Source organism: Narcine bancroftii, chromosome 4, assembly GCF_036971445.1.
Source record: "Narcine bancroftii isolate sNarBan1 chromosome 4, sNarBan1.hap1, whole genome shotgun sequence".
Lineage (NCBI taxonomy): Eukaryota > Metazoa > Chordata > Chondrichthyes > Torpediniformes > Narcinidae > Narcine > Narcine bancroftii.
Window position 1 is genome coordinate 173018147 of NC_091472.1, and position 23212 is coordinate 173041358.

Consider the following 23212-nt stretch of genomic DNA (forward strand, 5'->3'; position numbering starts at 1 on the left):
AGTTGAGGCAAGAAAATTAATCCAGCTTTCAAACTTTTTATTCAGATGCACATATATCGGATGAGAATTGGTCTTCACCACACTATGAAATATAACCGGACAAGGCTATTATGAACAGAAAGCTCTACGTGAGCTAGTGAAGCAAACTCATTTTCTCATCACAAACCATCGGCAGAACAGAAAAGGGTAAATAGTTCCTCACAAAGTAAAACAATCGAGATAGCTGGGATTGTGCACTCTATCCCCAGAATTCTGTGGCTATCACTTTACAGCCATGTAAAATATATCACCAATTATAAATAATGAGCACTGGGATCCCTGGAGGTGAAGGTAGGTATCGGAGATCACATAATCAAAAACACGAGGGGACAATTTAAAATGTAATACAAAAGCTGAATTATAAAATGACAAATTCTTCTTTCTTTGGCTTGGCTTCGCGGACGAAGATTTATGGAGGGGGTAAAAGTCCACGTCAGCTGCAGGCTCATTTGTGGCTGACAAGTCCGATGCGGGACAGGCAGACACGGTTGCAGCGGCTGCAGGGGAAAATTGGTTGGTTGGGGTTGGGTGTTGGATTTTTCCTCCTTTGCCTTTTGTCAGTGAGGTGAGTAATTACTAGTTATAGAAAACACATGTTGTGCCAAATCTAGAATACTGAAGCATTCAGTTCCTTAGTTGAGGCATTTTGCTTTATTCATTCACTCCCAGATTTATTGCTCATTCTTGATTTTCCTCATGATGCAAGGTTTTCATCTTTTCAAACCCTGCAGTTCAGTGTTCTTAAGGCATTTCTGTGATGTTATGGATCAATAATGCTGGCCTTGCATACTCATCAGCCAAAGATTCCCCGTTCCCAATTTTTCCCCAGAGGTTTTGAAAATATCTTTAAAGCTTTTTTTCCTGTCTGCCTGGTTACCTCTTTGCATGAGTGAACTTGGGACTTGCATTGCATCAGGCATGTGAATTACATCTCTGTCCGTCCTAGATGACTCACTCTAATTTGGGCTTCAAAGCTGGCAATACTAGTATGGGAGTCTATGGATTTCCTCACCTCCAGACCACAAGAAGTGAGGATTGGTAAGAACATCTCCTCCATGACCTCCATCAGTATCAGAGCACCACAGGGCTGCATTCTTAGCCCCCTGCTCTACTCACTTTACACCTACGACTGTGGGGCTCAGTGAGACAATAACATACACAAACTTGCTGATGATACCAGGGTAGTGGGTTGTATAAAGAAAGGTGTTGAGTCAGCGTCCAGGAGGGACTTGGCTCATTAGTGCACCAACAACAAACTTGTACTCAACGTCACCAAAACTAAGGTGCTGATTGTTGACTTCAGGAAAAGAAACCCAGAAGTATACAATCCAATGATCATCGGGGGATTAGAGGTGGAGAGGGTGAGCAAATTAAGTTCTTGGGAGTCAAAGGATCTTTTCCTAGACCTACACACGAATGGCATCATGAAGAAAGCATTTCTGCAGATGTGTGGTAGAAAGTGTGTTGACCAGCTGCATCACAGTCTGGTATGGGACACCAATAGCCCTGAGTGTAAAGTGTAAATGGTAGTGAGCAAAGCCCAGCACATCACAGGCAAAACCCTTCACACTATTGAGTACATCTAAAGGCAACACAGTCATCAGAGAGCAGCAGAAATCATCAAAGACCCACACCACCCAGCACACGCTCTGTTCTGGCTGCTACAATCAGGAAAGGGGTACAGGTGCAACAAGACTTGCACCACCAAGTTCAGGAACAGTTCCTACACCTCCACCATCAGACTCCTCAATGACAAACTCAATCAGGCACTCATTTAAGGACTCTTACTTGTGCATTTAATTGATTTATTTTATTCTCTCTATTTCATAGTTTGTTCACATTCATTATCTGTTTACAGTTCTTTATTTTTTTTTACATGTACTGTATATGATGTGTATTTTTTTGCACTACCAATAAGTGGTAATTCTGCCTCACCCACAGAAAAAAGAATCTTAGGGTTGGATGCGATGTCATGTATGTACACTGACAATAAAGCTGAAATCTGAGAAACAATGATATTGGTTCTTTTATTATTTCCAATACATGTGGAGGAATTTGCACAAAATAAAAATTGGGACCATCTTTCCATTGTCACAGTTTAGGCCAGCCATTCTCAACCTTTTTTTGGCTAGGGCCCTCTTCGTACTCTGATAAAAGTTTATGTTCCCCCTTCCCTGTGAAGCAATCAAGTTTAGTGGTTTCTTCCATACCTCTCTCCTACCGACTACATTAAAAAAAATTACAATTTCCATCTGTGTCACCCCTTAAATTTGCTCTGAACCCACAGGCAACTAGATGCAGTGGAACATTTAAAATCACAAAACTCTCAACAATATTCCAGGATGTGACATTATTGGAAAGAATAGAAAGAGGTGAACAAACAAGAAATTAAAGCCAACATTGTTAAGAAAAAGGAACATAATTAGAAATTGGAAACTTCTTTATGGCTCCTATTTAGAATGGATGGTTTAGGCTCATTAGGACGCGGCAGTTGGGGTCCAAGATTTCATACCGTGTTACAGCTGAAACATGGAACAGATGCATATCTGTAAATCAACTCGCGATAATTGAGGTAATTTATGCAGATTAACACCTTCAAAGAAATTAAATTCAAACTGTAAATATACAAAATGTCAGTCAAACACATCTATTAAAAATAAGTTAAGTATTTAATTTATAATTTCAATTGGTTCCCTTTGTCATCTTGATCAAAGAAACCGATTTTGAGGGCAAAACGCATATCAATAATCTGTCAAACCCATCCTTTTTTCCATCTACCTATCTTTCAAAATTTGCAAAGTTTGTGGTCCACAGACACCCATGCTATAACCAATTCTGCAGATTAATGAATTGCGTTCTAATGAGGTTTCAGTGTAGTACTCACCTGAGTCTTCACTCTTGCAATGCTGACGGCGTAGGGTGTCAAACTCCTCCTCCTCATGTTTTATGATTCTGTAAAGGGTTATCCAAGGCAGCACTGATGAGACATTGGGTTCTTTGGCATCTTCTGATATTCCCATGCTGCTGTCAATTACCTATAACAATGCATAGAGATTCTGGTTAATATCCATCACTTCTGCAGGATACAGTCCTGTCTTCATGGAGTGCATGGTCACTTCAATAAAAAATTCATAAGCCAAAGGCATCATGCAGTTCATAACCCAGGTCCTCATGCAACAGCACCAACCTGCACTAAAGAAATGCTTGCAATGTAAAGCAGCAGTCAATAGCAAAGTAAACAAGTAATGCTAAAAATACTGATCATGCAGAAGCCAACATACATCAGCAATTACAATTACTGATGAACTGCAATTTGGCTGGATTCCATAGAGGATAACTAATTAACAATTCTCTAATGTCTCAAATTAAGTATCTTGGCTGATCCTTAGTCTACCTATAAGATAAATTTTTTATGTGTTGATGACAACATCTGCAACAATAACTTGTGATGAGGCAGCAACTTTAAAGTGACAAAACGTATCAGGACACTTCACAGGAAAATTATCAGTTATTAATTTTTTTTAAATCAACCTCTTTATGGTACTCAACATAAAATAATTTTTGGAGAATTAATGTATCAAAAGCATTCATGGCTAAAAGAGCCAAGCAGAAAAGGATGGTTCCATTTCACGGCTCACAAGCACCAGCATGAGGACAGGAACCAATGAACCCCATCTACATTGAATGAGGAAAAACATTCAAGGAGAAATGGTAAATACAGAGGTAAATATGCAGTTGATCTGTAACACTATTAATATTTGGGGAGAATTTATAAGATTTAGAGTAGGTCACATACATACACACATTTTAAAACAGATCTTATTTGAAAGACTGAAGAATTCACATTGCAAGATCTCGAGAATGTAAGCACCTTTCACAAGTAGGTGTTAATTGAAGTGACGTCATGAAATGCTTGACCATCGGCTTGCTGGAGTCATGCTGTCTATCAGTTAAGTGCTCACAGGAAGGTCAATTCTGGATTGTTTACCTAAGATAACAACAGATGGAGCAGAAGAAAGAACTCCTGTTGCTTGCTGGAGAAGGTGGGGGCTTTGTAAGACACAAGTCACATGCTCTCTTTGGAGTTGCAGTTGGAAAAGAGAGAGAGTTGAGTTACAGCTCAGTCGGTCAGTGTGTGGGACACTGACAAGTAACTGAAAAGTGCAATGCAGGGTAAACTGTTTGAAACTGATGAAAGCAAGTTCCAGAGCAGTAGATGGCTGTAAGTGCTATCTGTCTGATGTTTCTCTTGAAATAGAGGAAAGAATGGAACTCTGGTAGCTTGAAGAAAGAGGTTACTATCTGAAAAACCCTGATGGGACAAGTTTCATCAGCGAGACATTGAGGTGACTAGTGGTGGTACCTCAGTTGTGGAAATCCTTGAGCAACAAATATCTCTGCAAATCCTACAAGAACCTTCCTGAACAGTAAACATTTACCTTTCAAGCACCAAACCTGGTGAACTTTATACATGTTAAATTCTGTGCACAGTATGGTGATTGCCTGCAACCAAAGAACTTGGAAGAAGGAGAATTGAGATTGAACTGTGAACCAAAGAACTTTTCTTGAATTTACACACACATTACATACACGTGCGCTTAGAATTAGAAAGGGGTAATTTGGGTTAGTATAGAGTATCATATAAGAATAGAGTTAAGTTAAAGTTTGATTCTATTTCCATGTTTGAAGTTGATTAAAAATAAATTTTGTTTTGAAAGGCACTTGTCTTGGTGAATGTCTATTGCTGCAGGGTTTTGGGGTCTTTTAGCCTCATAACAGATCCTGAACTATTTTGGACGAATACAAAACAACAGAAAAGGACCTCTCTAAGAAGCAAATAATGATTGAAAGCCACAGAATGGATATGCACTAAGATCTACCTACCTGGATGAGATTGTTGGCAAATCTGACAAAACAAGGGTTCATAGATTGTTCCTCCAGGATACTGTTATCACCAGACAAAGAGTAGTCAATTCCATTCAGCAGCTGAGTCACTGTCGAAACCCATTCTTCCTTTGAAGATGAAGATGACACGTTGTTCATCTGCTGAATAGCTTCATTGAGAGCAACTTCAGAACACTCCAAGCACTGCCGATAATCTTTCAGCTTTAGTAGGGAGTCCTGACAAAAAGCGATTGTAAGAAGCCATTCATTAAACACAAAACATTTTGGGAAGCAGTGAGGAAAAAAAAGACCAAAGCAAAAGCTTTCCATATTTCCAGTTCAGTGAAGGGGGGGAAAAAAATCGAGCTTATACTATTTGAAGATTTATCTTGGTGTGTGTGTGTGTGTGTGTGTGTGTGTGTATGTGTGTGTATGTGTGTATGTATGTATGTGTGTGTATGTATGTATGTGTGTGTATGTATGTATGTATGTGTGTGTATGTGTGTATGTATGCATATGTGTGTATGTGGTGTGTTTATTAATTTATCTTTCTATTTATTTATTATATACACATATGCGATATTGCATTTTCAGTTTTGCTCCCTTTTCTTCACTGTACTGCATTTATTATAAAAATCAATAAAAAAGATTGAAAATATAAGCTTTCTATATTGATTTGTTAGCACAAATGTAAAGAGTAAAGCTATGTTATAGGAATAGGGTAGATATGCAACTTGATTTAAATAGATTAGTATATCTGCATTATTTAATATTTTATTCATATAGTTAATGTATTGATGTTTATATCATTATTCTTCATCCATTTATCATACTGAATAAATAATATTTTAATTCCACAATAATTACTTTTGGAAGCTATACTGAGAGCCCAGTTTTAAAAAATTATCTCTGCCACAGTATCTTCCCTAAAATCATTGATAAACTGGAATGATGACATACCAAGTTAAAACTCGTCCGGGATATTTTTCTCTGACCAAATCCAATACATTTGACTCAATCTCTAAATCGTCAATTTGTCAGATAAAGACTGATACAAATCTGATCCTGACAAGCAATTAAACAGAACGATAATCATCAAGTACATGTCTGTGTTGCATTTAGGCGTGAAGGCGAGACTGAATATAGGCCTGCTTGGAGTCGTCAAGGCTGTACAGTTAGTGTACAGGGCGGCACAGTTAACGTCGTGGTTAGCACAATGCTGTTATAGGGTTTGAATCCGGAACTGTCGCTAAAGAGTTTGTATGTTCTTCCTATGTCTGCGTGGGTTTCATCTAACTGCTCCGGTTTCCTCCCACCCTTCAAATATACAGGGTTTAAAGGTCAATTGGGTGTAATTAGGTGGGCTGGAAGGACCTGTTATCATGCTGTATGTCTAAATTTAAATGAAAAAAAAAACAGATTCACACAGTGAACTGTTTACATAGTGAAAGCATGTTTGGTTCTTCCTTTTGACCAAGTCCTTTGTACTGCCACCTGACTCACCAAAATGAAGCGAGACATCTGGATTACCTGCAGCAGGAGAAGCTGAGCAGGTCGTTCAGGGATGGACGTAACAAATTCCAAGGGCTTTGTTCTGCCAATTGCACCAAGGGACAACGTGGGTCGCAATAGCTTCACAACCTGGTCATATTCTCCCATCTCATACAATCGCTGAACCTCCTCTAGGCTCTGGCACCTCTCAAGTGACTTCAGTTTTTTATCAATCTGGCATGAACAAATTGGGGGAAAAAAAATACACAGCATCATTAGAGACCAACATTGGCAAACCCAGAAAAACAGAAATAAGGATCAAAGCCAAATGACACTAAAAATATTTCAAGATAGTTGCCTACTTCAAAAATAGATTACATACTTTTTGCAAAACTTGAGACCTAATGTTTTGAGTTATAAGATTAGAGGTAATCACTTAAATCAGAGGTGCTTGAAGAGAGTGATGTATTTCTGGAAATGTTTACCTTGGAGAGCTGTATTGGTTGAATCACTGGTTGAACAACAAATCTCTATCTGCAAACCCTACAAGAAACTTCCTGAGCAGTAAACATTTACCTTTCAAGCACCAAAGCCTGGTGAACTTTATACATGTTAAATTCTGTGCACAGTATAAGAATAGCCTGCATCCAGAGAACTTGAAAGAAGGAGAAGTGAGATAAAACTGTGAACCAAAGAACTTTTCTTAAATTTACACACACATCATACACGTGCTCTTAGAATTAGAAGGGGGTAAATTTGGGTTAGTTAAGTATAAAGTTAAGTTAAAGTTTGATTCTGTTTTCATGTTTAAAGTTGATTAAAAATAACTTTTGTTTTAAAAACCACTTGTCTTGGTGAATGTCTATTGCTGCTGGGTTTTGGGGTCCTTTGGGCTCATAACAATACCTTGGTATCAGAATAGACAACCAAAACCACTTGTACAAACTAAATTATCAACCATTAATAAGGAAAATACAGGAAGACTGGAAAATTGGAAAGAATTACCATTAACGTTAATAGGGAGGATGAATTGCATTAAAATGAACATATTCCCACAGGAACAATACTTATTTCAAACATTACCAATTCTCTTAACAAAGAAATTCTTTGCAGAACTAAGGAGAATAACAAGGAAGTTCTTATGGAAACGGGGAAAAAAAATAGAGGGTAGCGCTGGACAAATTAACAGAGATGTATAATCAAGGTGGATTGCAGTTACCAAACTTCAAAAACTATTACAGAGCTGCGCAATTAAGGTACTTAACAGATTTTTACCAGACGGGAGAAAAACCGGATTGGACTAGGATAGAACAAGATAAAATAGGAGAAAAAAAGACCGGAACATATACTTTATAAATGGGATGAAAAGCTGGTACAATATAACAATTTACCGATACTGAATCATTTACTTAAAATATGGAAGAAGATAAATGTAGAAAGACAAAAGATAAATTACCAAATACCAAAAATGTTACTGACGCAAAATCCACTAATCCCTTTTACAATAGACAACTTTTTTTTTTAAATGGGAGAGAAAAGGAATCAAGAGAATAGAAAATTGTTTTTTGGGAAATAATTTATTAACATTTGAACAGTTGAAGGACAAATACAGAATAACTCACAGTTCAATGTTTGCATACCATCAATTGGAAGCATATTTAAAGGACAAATTGGGAAGCAGATTGAGACTACCAGAAGGAAGCAGCTTTGAATATGTAATTACAGACACAATGATAATTAAAAGATTTATAACAATCGTCTACATGAAGCTGCAATGCAAGGAAAATGATGAAATAAGGTGCAAACCTAAACAAAGCTGGAAAAAGGATTTAAACATAAAGATAAAGTACAAAGCATGGGAAAAGTTATGTTCTGGAACTATGAAGAACACAATAAACACAAGGCTACATATGATACAATATAATTGGTTACATCACCCCTCAAAAATTAAAAGAGTGGGATCCAACAATATCAGATAGATGCTTACGCTGTAAATAAGAAATTGGAACAACAATACATGAAATTTGGGCATGCACAAAAGTGAATACTTTTTGGGAAGAGCTAAATCAGATATTAAACAAAATTACAAAAAACAACATAACAAAAAATCCAGAAATTTTTCTTTTGAATAATATAAAAAGTAAAGAACTGGGTCTCAAACTGGATAGAGCCCAAAAAAGATTCATTATGATAGCCTTAGCAAAAAAATGTATAATGTCAACTTGGAAAATGGAAGAGAGACTGAAAATACAACAATGGTATAATAAGTGTATTTCATTGGAAAAAATTATGTATAATTTAAAAGACAAAATTACAGTGTTTGAATAAATTTGGGAGCCATACATGAAATGTAACAGAAAATGCCGGCATCGGATCTCCACCTCCTAAACTGATAAGAAGATAAGCAAGATCAGATTTAATGTGTAAAAGTAAATGACACGTCTTTCTTTTTTGTTTTTCTTTTGTATGAAGATGTTGTTTTATTGTTTTTTTATATGTTTAATATTTATTGGTTTTGGAGGGGGATCGGGAGAGGAGAGAAGAGGGAAATTGTCACTGTGTAGTGGGCGCACAGCGTGGTATTGCGAACCGCCATCATCAGTTCACATACTTACCTGACACATCGTGGGATAGCAGTGCTGGGCACCAAAGTACAATGAGTGAATCAGATGAAGACCCTGCCTAAAGGGGCGGGGCACTAATGGCTCATAGCTTTAACCTGCTGGTCATGTGGACCAGCAGCTATTCACTAACGAGCTCATTAACAGGCAGGGAACAAAAGGTCTGTGTATGTCTGCAATAAACCAATCTTGAGTTGACTACCTATGTGTGTGTTTGGCTTTATTTAGTAGCATCTACCATAGTAGCTGCTACAAATTGGTGACCCTGAAGTTAAGACTCAACCTATTTGAATCATTATGGAAAAGGAGGACACTTCAACAGCAGGAAAATCTGCTGCCGCCGCCATGACAGTTAATGCAGTTGGGCTTCATTTGCCTCCTTTCTGGACACATCAGCCTCAAATTTGGTTTCTTCAAGCTGAAACCCAGCTTTGTCTTCTGGGTATAATGGTGGAAGACACAAAATTTTGGCATGTCATGAGTACACTGGTCGTGGCCACTGCATCGCGAGTAAGCAAATTTATTGCTCATCCTCCGGCAGAAGACCAGTACACCATGTTCCGCCAGTTTCTTATTGACACATTGGAACTTACTAGGCATAAGCATAGCATGCATCTTTTGAACATGGAAGGCCTAGATGACAAGAATCCATCAGACCTGATGAATGAGACGCTGGCATTGTCAGATGGTCATTCCCATTGTCTGCTTTTCGAAACCTTATTTCTGTCAAAACTTCCAGCTCACATCGCCATACCCATTGGTAACATGGATTTCCGCCATCCCCATGATGTGGCTCGAGCGGCTGACAGGGTCTATCATACTCCTACACAAGAGTCTGCCCAAATACATCCACTTTTTGCAGCAGATGCATCTCCCATATCCTACCAGCCTCCTGGATCTGCAGTCCAATCCAAGAAAGAGGAACGTGATGATATACATCGAGAGTGGTATTTTTACCATCGCCGCTGGGGAAAAATGCCCATAAGTGCGTCCAGCCATGTACCTACTACAAAAAGAAGTCTGGAAACGAGAGCCGGCTGCCAGTAGTGGCTTTGGCACCTGGCGTACATACAGGCCTATCGTATCTTCAGGACAATGCGGGTAAGCACAAATTCTTGTAGACACAGGTGCTGAACTTGGTTTGCTCCCGCCGACCTATTTTGAAAGGATGCATAAAAAACACCACTTGACCCTGCGAGTGGCAAATGGAACTGTCATTCCAAGTTTCGGCACTCGACAAGTGGACAATTGGTGGAACCACGTTCCATTGAATTGTGTCTTCGCTTCTGTCGCTCAACCCATTTTGGGTGCGGATTTTTTATGTTCCCACGACTTATTGGTAGACTTAAATTGCAGACAATTAGTTCATGCCACCACCTTTCAGACATCTCCACTGGTGTGCAACAAGGGGAGACTTTCACAGCTCGGAGTACATACGTTACACAAGGACGCATATACTGCTCTACTCAACGAATTTTCTCATATTCTCACCCCTAACTTCAATGCTTCAAGAACATGGTGTGTCTCATTACATAGACACATCAGGCCCACCGGTCCATGCCACGGCTCATTGTCTGATGCCTGATAAATTGCGGCAAGCAAAAGCAGAATTTAAAGCATTGGAAGAATTGGGTATCATCCGATGCTCAAACAGGCCTTGGACCTCACCTTTGCATATGGTACCCAAGAAGACAGGTGGATGGAGACATTACGGCAACTACCATAGGCTTAATGATGTCACTGCACCTGACAGATACCCAATTCCACACATACAGGATTTCACCGCCCATCTACATCATTGCCGCATATTTTCAAAGATTCATTTGGTTAAGGGATATCATCAGATACAGATTCATGAGAATGATATTCCCACGTCAGCAATTATTACACCATTTGGTCTTCTTGAATTTCTCAGAATGCCATTTGGCTGAAAGAATGCTGTGCAAACTTTTCAGCAGCTTATGGATGCTCTAGGCAGAGATTTAGACTTTGCGTATATTTACTTGGACGACATCCTTGTAGCAAGACAAAATGAGCAAGATCACCGCCTGCATTTGCCTCGCCTTTTCCAACAGCTCCAAGACTTTGGTCTGACAATTAACCTTGACAAGTGTCAATTTGGCAAGTCAACCATAGAATTCTTAGGGCATAAAATTACAGCAGACGGCATATCTCCGTTATCAGGCAAGGTAGACTACATCCGTACATTCTCCAGACCTGTCACCGTCACAGGGCTACAGAAGTTTTTGGGAATAATAAATTTTTATCACCCATTTATTCCTGAGATTACTGACATCCTGCAACCACTGTTTGACATCATTTCTGCTCCAAACAAAATCATTACCTGGACCGCAGAGGCCGCATTTATGTCTGCCAAAGAGGCATTAGCCAAACCAGCAATGCTTGCGCATCCAAATCCTGACGCTTAGCACAGATGCCTCAGGAACAGCACGTCAATGGCCATTATCAGCCCCTTGCCTTCTTTAGTCATCATCTAAGACCAGCAGAAATGAAGTACAGTGCCTTTGATCAAGAACTATTAGCACTTTATCTGGCTATAAGGAACTTTCGTTATATCTTGGAAGGTCGACATTTCACCATGTTCACAGACCATAAACCGCTAATTTTTGCCTTCAGCAAAGTCACAGATCTTTGGTCGGCAAGACAACAATGACATTTGTCCTACATTTTGGAGTTTACTACAGACATGCGTCATATTTCGGAAAAGGACAATCTGGTCACAGATGTGCTCTCTAGATCAACTGTGTGCCAACATTGCTGAACTGGCTTGTGGCACAATCCGCAGATCCGGATATACAGGCATACAGTACAGCTATTACTAGACTCGACATTCAACAGGTGGCACCACAACAAGGTAGTCCAGAACTCCTTTGTGACGTATCATTGGGCTATCCTTGACCATTGGTCCCATTATCTTGGCGACAGTGTCTTTTTGATGACATTCACAATCTATCACACCCATCCATCAGGACTTCAGTCAAAATAATGTCAAACAAGTACATATGGCATAGGCTGGAAAAAAGATGTCGCGCAATGGGCACGAACATGTATATCCTGCCAATCTGCAAAAATTCAACACCACACCAAGACACCCCTGCAGCCTTTCCCGAAAATACACAGAAGATTTGAGCATGTGCACGTGGATCTGGTTGGACCATTACCAGTATTCACAGGACATGAGGTATATTCTCACTGTAGTAGACCGCTTCACACACTGGCCAGAGGCCATTCCATTACCAGTCAGTGATACTGAGGCATGTGCTAGAGCGTTCATCTTAAATTGGATTGCTAGATTTGGAGTGCCTACACACAACTTCAGACTGTGGAGCACAGTTCACTTTGGCGTTATGGGCTTCCTTGGCTCGTTTTTGTGGTACACAGTTGCACCACACTACTGCGTACCATCCGCAGTCCAACGGCCTAGTGGAATGTTTCCATCGACAACTTAAATCTTCACTGATGACCCAACCCACTGGCCCCAACTGGGTCGATGAACTTTGTGTTCTACTAGGAATATGAACAGCTCCAAAAAAAATTGATGTATGGTACGACCCTTATGGTTCCAGGAGATATTCACTTCACAAGCAATTCAGACATGGACGTCCTGCAACAACTCCGCAAGGGTATTGCTAACAGCAAACTATCCTCTACCAAATGGCATGGCAAACCTAGGCAACAAGTGCCCCAATCACTATTAAACACTGAATTTGTATTTGTACGAAGACAGGTTTCAGGGGCTCCGTTACTAAAACCAGATGAAGGACAATTTCATGTGATTAAGAGAGATGGAGTGTTATAGACATTAGACATCAGAGGGCATCCGGAACTATTCAACATGGACAGACTTAAACCCGCCCATATGGGCCCTACTTCACCAGATCAGTGCCCTCAACCCAGGCGATGTGGACGTCCTCCTAAGTCAAGCATATCTGGCATCTTAAGTTACGATGACAATTCAGGGGGGGGGGGGTGGGGGGTTGATGTAGCGGGCACCACCGTCAGTTCACAGACTTACCTGACGTCGTGGGATAGCAGTGCTAGGCACCAAAGTACAGCGAGTGGATCAGATGAAGCCCCTAACTAAAGGTGCGGGGCGCTAATGGCTCATAGCTTTAACCTGCTGGTCCACAGGACCAGCAGCTGTTCACTAATAAGCTCATTAACAGGCAGGGAATAAAATGTCTTTGTATGTCTGCAATAAACCAGTCTTGAGTTGACTACCTTTGTGTGAGTTTGCCTTTATTTAGTAGCATCTACCATAGTAGCCGCTACAACTGTGTACATTTAATGAGAAACATTTGTACATATTTTGGTCGATGATGGTTCATAGTGCGATAAATAAAAAGTTACAAAAAAAAGGATACTGCTGGGGATGGAACTGCACTCGATACACAGGTTAACAGACAGGTATAGGGACTGGTAATAAGCCCAAAACACACATGGATTCAAATGTTGGTCACAGGCTTGCTTTTGGAACCTGAAGAGCATCTCATATAGGTTAATGCTGGGTGGGGAATTGAATGAACAAAGAGTTTTTTTTAAATGTGTATTCCTCAATGCTGAACTGAAAACCTAATTGCAAAACAACTCAAGTACAATTTCTGCAAAGCATAATCTAAAATTTTCAAACAATATCCAATAAAGAAATTTCAATAAACTTTATAAATTAACAATCTACACCATATTAATTATTTGAAACATTATTTTATAAAAATACAAAGAGAGGACATCAAAACTACTCAGGTTGAATTTGTGGAGAAGGAAACTACTAATAGAATGAGAAAAAGCTAGAGGAATGGTCAAGATGCAGTAAGAGGGAAGAAGAGCTCTATTATACTGGAAGACTGGAACAGTTAAGTGATTATTGTGCAAGGTGAAGGAGGTAAAGGAAGAAATAAGAAAAAGACTAGAAGACTAATAGATGACAAAACCAGAATTATAAACTAGAAATTCTAAACAGAAAAAAAAACACAAAGAAAAGCAGAAAATTCTGCAAGCCCTTACTCTCAGAAAGTGGATACAATCCTGAATGGAAGGATGACCTGAGGATTTCCACCATTTAGATTTTATTTTTGATCTTTGGCTTTCACAAAATTTGTTTCATTCTTCTGTTGAACATCAACAACTGATTTAATTTGATGTGCTACTCCAACTGAAAAGCTTTCTTCAGCTAAGTTGCATCAGGGCAATTTCATTTTATATTTCTTTTTTAATCCTCCCTCTAAGCAAAAAGAGTATTTTGAGACATTGATAGACAAGATTCCACCATCAATGGATTAGATACATAGGAAAATTCCTGCTGGTTAGACTCTTGCATAGATATGAAACACCAGATTATGTATGCAATTCTCATTAAATTAACACTGATGGATCCAGTAATGGAGAGGACATGGAGGGAATATAAACCATCAGTGTCATGTATCCAGCAGATGGCTTAAGTGTGGCAACACTACAATGTTACAGATTAGGAGATGGCAGAATGCAAGATGCACATCTCCTGTCTGAGCGGTGATATGGATACATTCCAGTTCGCCTATCATAATAACTGGTCTACGGCTGATGCCATCTCATTGGCTCTACACAAAGCCCTGGAACACTGGCAGCAAAATGCACACATCAGGATGTTCTTTATCGACTACAGTTCAGCAATTTAACACCATCATCCCTTCAAAACTGATCAGCAAACTCCAAGTCCTGGGAGTTAACACCCCACTGTCTAACTGGATCATCAATTTCCTCACCTACAGACCACAATCATTGAAGATTGGTGAGAACTTCTCCTCCACAATTTTCATCAATACCGGAGCTGTGTTCTTAGCCCCCTGCTCTACTCATTTTACACATACGACTGTGGGGTCAGTGTGACAAATACGCCTTCTACAAATTTGCTGACGATACCACAGTAGTGGGTTGTATAAAGGAAGGGAATGAGTCAGCATAGAGGATAGAGATTAAAAACTTGGCTGAAAATAATATAAAACAGAATTACAAAAGATAACATACCAAAAGATCCAGAAATCTTTCTGTTAAATAACATAAAAGACAAAAAAACTAGGCCTAAAATTAGACAGAGCCCAAAAAAGCTTTATTATGATAGTGTTTGCAGCAGTAAAAAAGTGTATAATGACCTCTTGGAAAATGGAGGCAAGCTTAAAAATACAACAATGGCATATAGAAATGAACAAGTGTTTTCCATTAGAAAAAATTACCTAGAATCTAAAAGACAAATATACTTGAACAAATTTGGGAACCATACATACAATATGTTAGAAACTGCCAATTTCGGATCTCCATCTCTTAAAATGATATATACAAGAACAATAAGACTTAAATATGGAAATATGGATGACGATTTTTTTTCATCTTTTTTCTAACACACCAGCAAGCATGACCAATTGCATAAAACATCAAATGATAGTTCTTCTGCTATTGTTACTCAATATTTTTCAGGACAGAAAGCAAAATTTTGTACCTCGTCCAGTGATATGGCAGAATCCACATGTAAATTTGGCAGTCTGATTGTGAAACCATCACCATTCCTGCTGCCCACCTTAATCCCCATTGAACTGCAAAACAAGCTAGTGCAGATATCATAGCTCTCCAGAGCTTGTTCCATATCACCCTGTGAAAGAATATGTTAAAACATAAAAATTGGTGGGTTTGAATCTTATTCACATTGATTAATACAAAATTATTTTCCTTCATGAAGAATTTCTGAATATACAACATGCACCAATTTGACATTATTACATTTACTGGCAGCCTCACAGTTTGCACCATTCCTGGTCTGCACAACATCAGCTTCAGCATAGGAAAAATTTGAATAATGTACTGTAAAGTACAGTGTATGTGATTTAAGATACCCTCAAAAGTTTCAGTGTGTCTCTCCAATTACTTAAAATCATAATTTTGCATTATACAACAGTGTACGGCATCACCAGATTAGCACTTGACCAAGAACATAGGAAATGGTGCAGACCACTTGGCCCATCAAGCATAAAATGCCATTCAATAAGATCATGACTGATCCACCTGCGGACTCAGCTCCATTTCCCTGCCCATTTTCCATAACCCTCACTTCCCATTATTCAATAATCTACCGATCTGTGTTTGAAATATATTTCATGAGGGAGCCCTCATGTCTGCCCTCAGTGGGCAGACAATTCCAGATTCACTCCTCTCTGAAAGAAGCAGTTCTTTCTCATCTCAATCATCAATTATACCCTGAACCTTGAGGCAATGTCCCCTCATCTCACCTACCAGGGGAAACAACCTCCCTGCTTCTATCACCTAATATTCCGCCTGGGCACCCTCCAACCACATGCCAATAACAACAACTTCACTGATTTCCATTCGGCCAATCCCTTGACTTCCTCTCTTTCCCCAATCCTGTTTCCTTTCCTTCTCCATTAAGATATCCCTTCCCCTTAACACTTCTCAGTTTTCTTCTCTTGTGCCCTCCCACCTGTATCCACCTATGTCCTCTTGCCTATGGGCCTGTGCTCCTCTCCCATTTTATTCAGGTGCCTGCCTGCTTTTTGCTCATACTTTGATGAAGGGCTCAGGCACAAAACGTTGGTTATGTATCTTTATCTTTGCAATATAAAGAACACTTCATGACTTGCTGAGTTTCTCCAGCATTTTTGTGTAAACTCCATTCATGGTGTCTGCAGATTTTCTTGTTTAACCCCCTGCTTCTCTTGTGGTGGCCCATCACCACGGAGATGGAGCCAGCGCGGCGCGCGCAGTAGTAAACAGCAGTATAACACACTGTAACACCACATAACCATATACAGCACAGAACAGGCCAGTTTGGCCCTACTTGTCCATGCTGGAACAAATCCCCACCCTCCTAGTCCCACTGACCAGCACCTGGTCCATACCCTTCCAATCCTCTCCCCTCCATGTAATTATCCAGTCTTTCCTTAAATGTAAATAACGTTTTTCCTTCAACCACCTCTGCCGCAACCCCATTCCACATCCCAACAATCCTTTGTGTGAAGAAATTTCCTCTCATAATTTTCCCCCTGCAATCTTAACACGTTCCTTAACACAGCGAACTGGCGCAGTTGAAAGCTGGAGCAGTACAAGACCAGCAGCCCTAAAATGGCGCTGGCCGAGCTGCCCAGCTAACAGATCAATAACAGGCTGGGGAAGAAGGGTATTCACATGCAAGAATGTTCCCGCCTACTATTGTTATTCATGCAGCTGATGTCAGCCAATCAAACCAATGGCGGGAACTCCAACTGTATAAAAAGAGCCTTTCCAGCCTCAATAAATCTCAGAGTTTAACCTCCCACTTGTCTCTTTGTAACAGTTGGCTACATTCTCATCTTTTCCTTTCACTCACTTGATACGTTTCTATAAGATTCCCCCTCATCCTTTGAAAGTCTAGTGTATAGCCCCAGGTAACTTAACCTCTCCTCACAAGCTAAATCTCTCATTTTCAGAATCAACTTGATGAATGTGGGGCATCAGAGTGAGTAATTAGAGCACTAGTGACCTGGGATTAAATCCGCCACTGTCTGTAGGAGTTGGTCTGTTTTCTCCCTGTGGGTTTCCCCCTAGTGCTCCACTTTCTTCCCATGTTCCAAAGATATGTAGAATTAGGAGGTCAATGGTCACATGGGTGTAATTGGATGGAGCAGGCTGGTGGGCCAAAAGGACATGCTACCATGCTCTATCTCTTTAAAAAAATCTCCTCTGCACTTCCTCCAAAACCAGTACATCTTTTCTTAAATAAGGAGAAACTGCACACAGTGCTCAAGGTGAAGCCTTACCAGTACCCTATAAAAAGGCACCATGGCATTTAAATCAAATAAATGCACAATCATGCATTTAGACAGGATCAACAGGGGTTGGATGTGCACCATATACTAGGGCCCGAAGAGAAATTAGGAAGAAAGGAACTTTAGTGTATCTCAAAAGTGGGAGCACAGGGAGTGGTAAAGTCATGTGGGATGCTGGCCTTCATTAGTCAGGGCAAAGAATACAAAAGCATAGGGGGTCATGGTATAACTTGATAAAACTTCAGTTGGGACTACAGTAGATGCAGTTCTGGTCACTACGCTGATAGAAATTCACTAGAAAGATTGCAGAAGAAATTATCCAGGATTTTGCCTGTCATGGAGCATTTCAGTTATGAGAAGAAACTAGATAGGTGAGGTTTATTTTCAAGTGAAGTCAAGTTTATTGTCATCTGATTGCACGAGTACAACCTGACGAAACAGCGTTCTCTGGTCCTTGGTGCAAAACATGCAGACACACAACCAGACATAACACACATACAGACAAATACATATGCAGGCCAAGTATTCATATATACAAATAAGTAAATATTGTTTTGTGAATATGAGTCTCGGATGGTAAGTGTGAGCAGTTCCTTTGGTCATTTGGCATTGTCATTAGGTGAGAAATTATCAAAATTTTGAGAAATTAGGAAAAAAGGAAGGTGGAGTGAGACCTGGATGTCATGATGCATCAGTCATCAAAGCTTGGAATGAATGCAAGTACAGTAGGAAATGAAGGAAGCAAACTGCAGATTGCCTTCATTGCAAGGGTTTTGAATACAAAAGCAGGGAAGCTCAACTGTAGTCACATTGAACCTTGATGATGCCACACTTTACCTATTCGGCACAGTTTTGGTCTCTGAATTTGAGAAGCTCATTCTTGCTATTTAAGGGTGCAGCAAGTGATTCCTGGGACTGCAGAACTTACACATGAAAAAATACTGGATAAAGTAGGGCTCTACTCATTGGAACTTAGAAGAATGAGAGGTTATTTCATAGAGACATACAAAATTCTGACAGGATTAGACAGCTAGATACAGGAAGAATGTTGCTGATGTTGGAAAAGATCAGTTCAAAGTTAACGGGAAGCCATTTCAGATTGAATTGAGGAGAATATTCTTAAATTAGAAACTTGTGGAACTCCCTATCACAGTAGGTTGTTGAGAGCCATTCATTTGATAAACTGCTATTTCCCGACATGTGTCCTCAAGTTCCGTTCTGACCGACTGGTCATATCTCAAAATGGATGCAAGTCGGAAGAATGTCAGCATAGCATGTGGAAGTGTAAATCAAGTCATTTTCCATTCCAAATCAAGCTTCTTCCTCGGCTTCTTGCCAGATCTATCAGCAGGGAGGGGTTTTTCCTCTTGCTCACCCTCTTCTTTGGCGAGTTACTGAATGGCAACGGAGAAACCATTCAGATCATACGCAGGCAGCCATTACTTTTTTTTCCCGTTCCATGTAAAAATGACTGTAAATCGCATAGGTCACAAGTCAGGGAGAGGGTGTATTTAAAAGGGAGCTGGGGATGTGGCCATGCAAAGGACTTAGACAGATGTGATTTGATTGAGCTCTCCTTGAAGAGTATCAAAAAAGCAGTTAAAATCTTTAAATTAAAAATTTTTTCACAAAAAATTGGACAAGGAAAATACTCAGAGAACAAGGCAGCCAAGAACAAAAAAAAATGAAAAAGTTTCTACTCAGTCAGGAACATCGTGAAAGCCCGAAAGGGAGCAGCGTAAGAGTGGCCTCGGGACCAGTGGACCCCAGAGTCAGGACAAGAACTAAATATAAAACTGGAGAAAATGGAAAACCTGAGCAATCAATTTGCAGGCGTCGAAACTAACATGTCTAAAAGGATGACTGAAATTATAGAAATAATTGAAGACCTTCTGGAAAGAGAGAACCAAGCAGAAATAGACTTGGTAAAAATCTAAGATAAACTAAAAGCTTTGGAAAAAGCTGCAAAGAAGTGGGAGTTGGACAGACAAGGTCTGCTGGACAAGATCGACCATGTGGAGAATTTTAGCAGACGAAATAATGTTCAAATTATCGGATGGAAAGAAGGGATCAAGGGAAGGGATCCAGTTAACTTCTTTGAAATCTGGATCCCACTAGTACTGGGAGAAGACAAATACAAAGAAAAATTACATATTGAAAGGGCTCAGACCCAGAAGAGCCAGCAATCAGTCACCACACCGGTCCTGGTAAGACTTTTGAGTTACTGGGAATTGGAGACAATTCTGGGAGCAACGTATGAATGCTCTAAGCAAAATAATGGCCTGCCTGAGATTGACTATAAAAAAGTGCAATTTTTTTTTCAAGATTTTAGTTCCACTTTGATTAAGCAAAGGAAGGAGTTTGAGGATGTAAAAAGACAACTGCGTTATAAAAACTTGAAATACTTAATATACACCGCATCTTGAGGGTTGAACTAGCAAAACGTCATCGGCAAATTTTCAAGACTAAGAATGAGGTGGCTGATTTCTTGCAAGGTTTATGAAAAGAATAAGGTTGCCAAAGAAGATTGTGAAGAATGTTTACAATGGGACTAAGTAAAAGTTATATTCTTAAACCGTCTTTAATTTATTATTGAAAAGGAAATTTTATTGAAATGTTGAGAGCTCAGTAAAGAACGAAAATTTGGGAAAAGTAGTAGCAGAGTGGTGACTCCAGTCTAAAGGGGAGAATGGTGCCCAGAGAGAAGTATCAAAAAAAGATGCCGCTAAAGGGAGGAGTTCTTCTTCCTCAAGAGATTCTGTAGGCTTTATTTGATAATTTATGTTTTTTAAAGGGGAAAGATCACGATTATTTAAACAATTATAAAGCTTTAATTGTTAAACAATATTTACTTAAAAACCTGTATGAATAGAACGCTAAAATCTATTAGTCTTTAATGTTAATGGGATAAATGGGTGGATGAAAAGGAAGAAGGTTTTGGTACATCTAAAAAAATTAAAGGCAGATATAGTCTTTCTACAAGAAATATATCGGTGGTAAGGAGGAGACTTTTACCGTCGGCCACTTGAAACTGGCATATCTGGACTGTGACCATCTGGTCTCCACTCCTCCCCCGCGACACAGGGGCAGACTGCCCAATGCAGCGGACAATGGGCCGATCACCAATTCTGGGAGGAGGGGGTGTCATGTAGAAACCCACACACGGAGATGAGGACCAGCCCACAAGATGGCTGATGAATGTGGCAACTACGTGAACCAGAGAGTGACACTAGCTGTCCTCCCAGATGACCTCCCATACTGCGGGAAGACTGGGAACTGTGACGGGAACACCAAGCAATCCCAGATCGGCACTCCGGTGATGCAAGGCCCTGTCATCAGTGCCTGGGGCCCGTACAAATGTGACAGCCAGTGCAATAACTCAGTCTCGACTTCAAGGCTTTGGTGTGGCTGTCGTTTTTCTCCTCGCCCAATGAAGTGAAATGGGATTCACTGGTAATGTGTTGTGCTGATGGTTGGTTCCACCTCGCTACTCTGTCCCTATCTGCTCACAATATAACGCATCATAAACATATAGGATGGAAAAAAAATATTAAAAACTAAACAAAAATATTATGAATTAGGAGAGCAGGCACAAAGTTTTATCTTGGCAGGTAAAGGCAGAGAAGTCATCTAGGATGATAAATGCAATGAAAACAGAGGCCCATATTATAACATATAATCAAAAAGAAAAAAAATGTTTTAGACAATATTACATGAAACTATACAAATCAGTATTATTAGAAGATGAAACTAAGATGGATGAATTTTTAATAAATATAAAATTTTAAAATAGAGAACGGGTTGCTTTCGATGCCCCTTTCACAAGAGAAAAAATTGAGAAAGCTTTGGACACTTTACAAGCTAACATATCTCTGGGGGAGGATGGGTTTCCTCCTGAGTTCTACAATTTAGCGATTTATTGATATCTCTTATGTATTTGACTGGGCGGTGGAGACCCAGACCCTACCAGAATCTTTCTCAACTGCTATTATTACAAGTGCCACCAAGAAAAGTAAAGACCCATTAAAAACTTCATCACTTCTGCATGTTGATTATAAAATATTGGCAAATACGCTACTAATAGACTGGGACAATATCTACCAAAATCAATACAGATCAGGTGGGATTTGCCAATGGAAGACATTCTTCAAATAGTCTGGATAGACTATTTAACTTGATACATATGGCAAAATCCATGAATAAGTGTCTCCCTAGATGCAGAAAAAGCATTCAAACATTGAGAATGGTCTTTCTTATTTAAAACATTGGGAAAAAAATTGGTTTAGGCAGAAAATTTATGAATTAGATAAAAACTCTATCATAAACGACAAACCAAAATTATAACTAATAATCAGATGCCGTTGACTAGTTTGAGAAGACAGGGGTGTCCTCTGTCCCCAGGGCTTTTTATCCTAGAGATTGAACCACTGACAGAGATCTGAATATTAAGAGCTTCAAAGGTGGACAGGAAAAACATAAAATTATTTGTTGATGATGTGCTATTACATTTATCTGACCCAGCTGAATCCTTGATAAAATTACAAACAATATTAGAAAAATATGGAAGAGCATCAGGATATAAAATAAATATGGACAAGAGTGAGATAATATCATTGTGGAATTTTGATTATGAAAGATATCAAAAGGTAGTAGATTTAAATGGAAGGAATTCAATTTTTAGGAATAATGAAAGATAATAATTTACAGAACTTGTATAAATTTAATTACACTCCTCTTTTAGAAAAAAATAAAGATTTACAGAAATGGAAAGACCTGTCGATTACTTTAGTAGAAAGAGTAAATTTCATTAAAATGAATGTGATGCCAAGATTACAGAATCTTTGTCAATCGTTGCCTTTTGCACTACCAAAAAATTTCTTTACTTTATTGAAAAATAACATAAGGCAATTCCTATGGAATTATAAAGTAGCAGGAATTTCATTGAAAAACTAACATGGGATTATAAACTGGGAGAATTTAGGCTCCCAGATTTTAAAAAGTATTATTTATCAGCACAAACAAGATTTTTATCATTTTTCTTTGAAGCAGACAGTCCCCTCCTCTTGGATCTGAATGAGAATTAATTAAATAAAAGAGGAGATAGCGAAGGACTTTATTTACAAGTGGAATGTAACAAAAAAGATAGATAACCCTATATTAATATGCATGTTTAAAATGTGGCAAGAAATAAATGAATGTACAGGAACACGATCCTTTATCCGGACATCGAAAATCTGGAAAGCTCCAAAATCCAGCAAATGGGTAGAGAGGCGGCAGCGCGAGTCAAGTGGGCGGGGGGAGACCAGCAGTGCGAGTCGGATGGCCGAGGGACCAGCAGCGCGAGTCAGGTGGCCGAGGAACCAGCAG

General features: G+C 39.4%; 1 protein-coding gene across 10 annotated transcripts in view; it reads right to left on the bottom strand.

Moving 5' to 3' along the window:
- LOC138761237 (calcineurin-binding protein cabin-1-like) overlaps nt 1–23212 on the bottom strand; it is a 200181-nt gene that overhangs the window by 90739 nt on the left and 86230 nt on the right. For all 10 annotated transcript variants that reach the window (XM_069933028.1, XM_069933032.1, XM_069933027.1 and 7 more), the window contains 4 exons: nt 15529–15678; nt 6454–6648; nt 4924–5160; nt 2924–3074 (listed from right to left, as the gene is read on the bottom strand). In XM_069933028.1, coding sequence (XP_069789129.1) covers nt 2924–3074; nt 4924–5160; nt 6454–6648; nt 15529–15678 — 733 coding nt within the window. The remainder of the gene's footprint in view (nt 1–2923; nt 3075–4923; nt 5161–6453; nt 6649–15528; nt 15679–23212) is intronic.